Source organism: Engraulis encrasicolus, chromosome 4 (genome assembly GCF_034702125.1).
Source record: "Engraulis encrasicolus isolate BLACKSEA-1 chromosome 4, IST_EnEncr_1.0, whole genome shotgun sequence".
NCBI lineage: Eukaryota > Metazoa > Chordata > Actinopteri > Clupeiformes > Engraulidae > Engraulis > Engraulis encrasicolus.
In genome coordinates, this window is record NC_085860.1 from 31347657 (window position 1) to 31353656 (window position 6000).

General features: G+C 40.3%; 1 protein-coding gene across 1 annotated transcript in view; it reads right to left on the minus strand.

Moving 5' to 3' along the window:
* btbd10a (BTB (POZ) domain containing 10a) overlaps positions 1–3701 on the minus strand; it is a 29717-nt gene extending 26016 nt beyond the window's left edge. The window contains exons 1-2 of the mRNA XM_063197177.1: positions 3546–3701; positions 1320–1477 (exon numbers count right to left, since the gene is read on the minus strand). Coding sequence (XP_063053247.1) covers positions 1320–1420 — 101 coding nt within the window. The 5' untranslated portion in view covers positions 1421–1477; positions 3546–3701. The remainder of the gene's footprint in view (positions 1–1319; positions 1478–3545) is intronic.
* Positions 3702–6000: the final 2299 nt, after the last annotated feature.

Consider the following 6000-nt stretch of genomic DNA (forward strand, 5'->3'; position numbering starts at 1 on the left):
CTGAAGTTTTGGAGTGAGGAGTCTGCACACTCAAAATCCTTTTTTATTTAATTTGTTTTAATTCTATGGCAAGATCATAGATTTTTGAATTCAGAATCTAGAGAGTCAGAAGAAAGACAAAGGTCGAAACGTAATCCTGCCATGCAATGCTTTATTTTTTTAACCCTTTAAAGGAGTACCATCGCAAATAATTGATTGCAATGTTGGCAGAATTTTGAGTTCTCATTATGAGGTCATAAGGACTTTGCGAAATTTGCGAAACAGACTTCTATGGGAGCTGTAGAGTGTTCGAGTAAAATTCTAGAAGAACTGGGGGAAAAACCTTACTCCTCATAGGGGGAAAGGATAATACGTATCCAGACTCCTCACTCCAATACATAACCAGGCTTTTAGTTACGAGTTAGTTTTATCATGAAGGAAAGCACACTCGTAACAGAAAAGTCTTCACAAGCTTCTTCAATATTGAGTGTGGTAGTGCACTTGAAATAAGAAGAGAAACGGCCCAATAACACTCAAATAGAGACCAACTTTGTACGCAAGGCTTCTCTGACGCGTGGATCAGTGTCAGAACAATTAGGTGCAGGGCACCAGGGCAAAACGCTAATAGAGGTCCCCCAAACAGGCCCCCCACCACGCACAGGGCACCAGGGCAAAACGCTAATAGAGGTCCCCCAAACAGGCCCCCCACCACCTATTCGGCAGGGCCCTGGGCCCAGGAGCAAATGCCCTATGTGACATCCTCCAATAGGTGTCCCCCCCTGCTGTGGAAACTGTACTGCAGCAGCAGCAGCATAAAGATGTTAATGCCAGAGCTCAGCAAATCACATTACGTCCTCTGCTCTGCTCTGCTCTACTCTGCTTGCATCTGCTGCGGTCCGGGTGGAGGCAACATGATCTTTGGCTGCAAGTCTTTATTGCCTGGCACTGGCGCAACTCACTGCATTTTGTTTCTAATTTACAGACTGAACCACAGTGTTTTTTTCCCTTTTCCTGTTTGCAGGCACGTTGAAGAGACAGAAGAACTGAATTTATATGGTTTCCCAATATCAAACACACCGCATCATTGTTGGTTATCCCACCTCCAAACAGCAGTATTGTATCCAACAAAAATGAGTATAGGTCTACGAAGCCTTACGTTAATAATGCCCATTGCCTTTTAAGTTCTTTGTTATTAATTGAAATTAAGAAGGCCGGTGTCTTAGGTGTTAAAAATGTCCTTGTGAAAAAAATAAAACCACTGTCATTTCAGTCAGCCTATCTTAGCCTATGCCAGAATAATAAAATGCAAAAGTAACGGCGGAAAAGGTTTCACTTCTTACCTTGAGTGTTTCCAAAGTTTCCGAGGGCGGCTGTTTGCCTTCTGATCCCAGGTTTCGTTGTCACTGGAGTTGCTATCATATGACACAGGGCGTGCAGCCATCACACCTTACTCTGGGCTGGACTCAAGCTGGACACCTCTTGAACGCCAACCATTATCCTGCATGGAGTGGTACAGATTTAGAGGTCAAATTCAAGTTGTGGTGATATAAAAATGAACTAGGGGTGTATATAATAATTGGTATGCATCGATCCTACGGTCAATGATCTAATCAAGTCGTATCGCATTGTGGGGCATTTTTAAGTTTAGAAAAGAATCGAATCGCTGGCCCCTGCCCAATGCCCTTGATGTTAATTGTGCAACATAATAGAAGTGGAAAAGTAACAGGAAAAAAATCGAATCGGCTCGTATTGTGGGGCATTCTTAAGTATCGAAAATAATTAAATCACTGCCTTAATAAATCTATATTGAGGCCCTGTAGTGGCCAAACGGTAGGGCACTTGTCTACCACGCGGCTGACCCGGGTTCGATATCCCACCCAGGTCCTTTGCCGCCCCTTCCCGTCTCTCTCTCCCCAGTCGCTTCCTGTCACCACCTTCACTGTCCTGTCATAAATAAAGTCAAAAGACTACAAAAAAAGGAAATCTATATTGAAACATATCGCCATGGAAGCTGTGATTTACACACCTAAAATGAACACTCGAAGATATTAGATCCAAATGTCTATAAAACGTCTCATTTTGCAAGCTCTGATAGCTCAGTGTGATCTCACAGAATTACGTGAAATGGACACGACCTTGTGTGACAAGAAATCTGTGGAAGTTTTACAGATATTGCCAAAATTCTGTGTTGGGGTGAAGGACGTGTTTTCCGTGATGGACTCACATAAGTGCTTTCTATAAGTTCCCTCAGTACTTACAATTGAAGTCTATCATTAGAAAACTGACAAACCTGTGGTGGGGTAGCCTACCTTTTCCAGTTGGTGCATACCACATTCTTTTCCATTTTCTACCAGGCTACCAAATTCTTCAACTAAATGAAAGAATGCTAGTAGTTTAAGCTGTGCCCAGACCAAAACGATCCCTAACCCTGACCTGTTAGTAAGACATGCTTTTTTAAATCTTTGAAATTAGGAAAATCCCGAGGGAACATAAACTGTAGCAAAAGACTATGGAAACAAAGAATGTTGGAAATGGAGAAAGCACGTTTGTGACCCCATCATGGAATTTTGGCAAAATCCATGGAACTGCCACAGATTTAGCTCCAGATCACTTGTGCATGATGTAGGTATTACAGCATGTGCCTACATGATCATCACTGATGTCATTTTTACATTCTCAAATGTGTATATCTTATGCAGATCATTATTGGCACAACCTCAAAATAACACGCTCTGCAGTTAAGTAACCAAACCACATTTCGCAAAGAAATTTGGAGACATATATGCTGACCCGTTGTTATTTTTGTTAGTCTGCCTGGCTGTTGTCAACACAAAGTGACTGCGGCAGTTATATGAATCCAAACCACTTGGTGTCGCTAAATTGCAAGTAATTACATTTTTATTTGTACTTTAATTGTTTACTTTTCTTCACAAAGAAGTTATGCGCATATGCCATTATTTACTCGTGATAGGTCCTCATGAGCCCATAAGTTTAGTATACCACTATGTACTATGCCAAGCTATTGATAAGAATAGCTTTTTTTCCTAGCCCATGCCAGACAATTCAGCAATCATAACAAACACACCGTTCTCCAATTTCATTACAGGACACAAAAACTACGTACTTTAGGGCATTGCTTAATATGAAGTCTTCGTCAACACATGGTGTAGTAAAACAAACAACTTTATTTCTAACTTCAAGTCATACAACATCAGTGCTAGTACGTTTGAAAATGGCTAAGCAGCAGTTTCGCTTCTACATTTCTAACATCCGCTAGTTGCTTTTATTAGACGTTTCCCGTTGTCTTGCGCAGCCCTCTGGGATCACCATTTAGCCTTTAGATGGCAAGGCCTTGGCATACTAACTTGATCAGCAAGCAAATATCTGCAATAGACACCTTAGCCTTTATTTCAGAATGATCTTCCTAATAAGGAAGCATTTTGGAGCCACTACCCCACACAGGCTATGGATAACAGTCCCGTCGTCTAGCATAACAACGATGGTATTTGACAGATATCCAACCAAGTAAACTACACATAAAAACAAAACAACTTGTTTTACATTACCTGTCAGTTACAAGTAAGGCGTGTTGTGTAGCTTAGCATCGTAGCACTCAGGTCACGAAGGCACAGGGAAAATAAAGTAGAGGTTAATGTCGACTGTAAATCTAAACCACACAGCAAACGAGCTAGGCTCGGCTAGGATAAGCTTTTGCAGCAGGTTGCTTCCGTTATCTGTCGACGGGAAGATCACGTAGCGTAGCTCTCGCGAGTAAATGACGTGTTCACAATCAAATCTGTGTAGTTTTTTAGACAGAAAAAATGTTGGCTGCAGATGGCGTAGGCCAGGGTACAGTCTCTACAGCTCTGGCCCAGGCTAGGTCAGGGGTTCCCAAACTTTACCATGGCAAGGCCTACCACTAGATTTCCGCCAAGGCCCCCTAGTAGGCTAGAGCAGATTAAAGGCCTTTTTCAAGAGAATCGTTCACTTTGGTATAAAAGCATGAAATTTGGCGCAAATACTCTCTAAGGGTCACTTTTTGGGGGAAAAAACCTGCAGGCCACGCAAAAATTCAATATGGCAGCCATTTTTCAAGACGGCCGCAACTGCTACTGAATGGTAGGCCTACAGCAAAGCATTCTTTAAGATGATTTGTAGAGTGGGCATAGCTGCGGCCCATATGATGTCATGAACATCTGCTGAATAAGTTCTTCTTTTCATGTTTCAGGTGGGAAAAGCCAACACAAGCGCACTCTTGAACATTGAGAACATGCTAAAGCCCCAACACAGACTGCACTCCAGCCCCAAGTCCAAGTGACAGCTTATTGCGTTTTAAAAAGAAATCAGGGATTCTTGAGATATGGGACAAAACTCACAAAAACCAGATTTTGAAAATGCAGAATATGTTGTTGATGGTTATATTTTCATGTAGGCCTAGATGAAGATGTGTGGTTTTCAGTAAAAATACAGGCTCCAGGTAAAAAGGCATTTTTAATAAATTAACATGTTAACCCTCACAGCTAGATTTTCGTCAACTCCGTCAGACACAAGAAAAGTAGGCCTACATAATTAAATTATTATAATAGTCCAACAAGAATCTTTAGCTTTGATTTGTATTGTAATGATACTTAGTTACTTTGATGTACAATAATATGTAATATATATATATATATATATATACATTTTAATTGAAGACTGTTAATAACACACAGAGTTCGAAAAATTGGCATTTTCATACTTTATTTTCAATTTTGCAACCATGAGGAAAACCGCTAAAGTGGTTAAGATAAATGGTGGTATAGATCTAATGACCCTTTATTTGCCTATTTAGTGCAAAATGTTTTTTTTGCAGTTTATTTTGTAGTTTTGTTACATTCTTAAGCTTCTCTATTTAAAAAGTTTATTTGTTTTGAATTAAACTTTTATTTTAACTCTTTTGTCCATATATCGACAAATTATGTAGTTATATGTATTATATGCACATTAATATACATATAATATCCTAAAATAACTTTTCCTTCTGTTTCTACGTTTGAAAAGAATATCATATTAGCATATTAAGCAGTTTTTGGTGAATTTGTCAACTCCATAAGATTTTGCATGTCAACTCCATAAGAAAATCTTATGGAGTTGACTCTTACGGAGTTGACAAATCAACCTACTTTTCATAATAACACATGATTTTCTAACAGAAATCATCTGGTACATCAGCAGTTGCTTACAAACTTGCCAATAAAGTTATTCTAAGCTTTTATTATAGAAAATGTGGGCAGTCATGGGTGAGCGGTTAGGGCGTCAGACTTGCATCCCAGAGGTTGCCGGTTCGACTCCCGACCCGCCAGGTTGGTGGGGGGAGTAATCAACCAGTGCTCTCCCCCATCCTCCTCCATGACTGAGGTACCCTGAGCATGGTACCGTCCCACAGCACTGCTCCCCATGGGGCGCCACTGAGGGCTGCCCCCTTGCACGGGTGAGGCATAAATGCAATTTCGCAGTGTGCAGTGTTCACTTGTGTGCTGTGGAGTGCTGTGTCACAATGACAATGGGAGTTGGAGTTTCCCAATGGGCTTTCACTTTCACTTTTTTTTTTAGAAAATACTGATATGCGCTTTATTTTTATGCATTATGGTGTTGACACATTATGGTTGTGACATAGGTGGTCTTCCTAAAGATGCATTGATAAAATCAAATATTAAATGTGACAGGGACACAGGAAATGGTCAAAAAAGGTACTGCAACTATGCCTACTATCTGGTCCAAGTACAGTCATTTTTGCAGCTAAAAATGACTATTTTTGGAAATTCAAAATGGCGGACCATGGAGAAGACCCCCCTTTTCATGTATGAAAAGTGCAATTTTCCAGTCATAATGAATAGGCCTACTTAGAATTTGATAGTGGTGTTAAGTATTCATGAAAAAGGTAACATTAGTGAATGGGCAGCATGAATTCAAGTCAAGTCAAGTCAAGTCAAGTCAAGTTTATTGTCAATTTCTTTACATGCACTGGTCATACAAAGAATT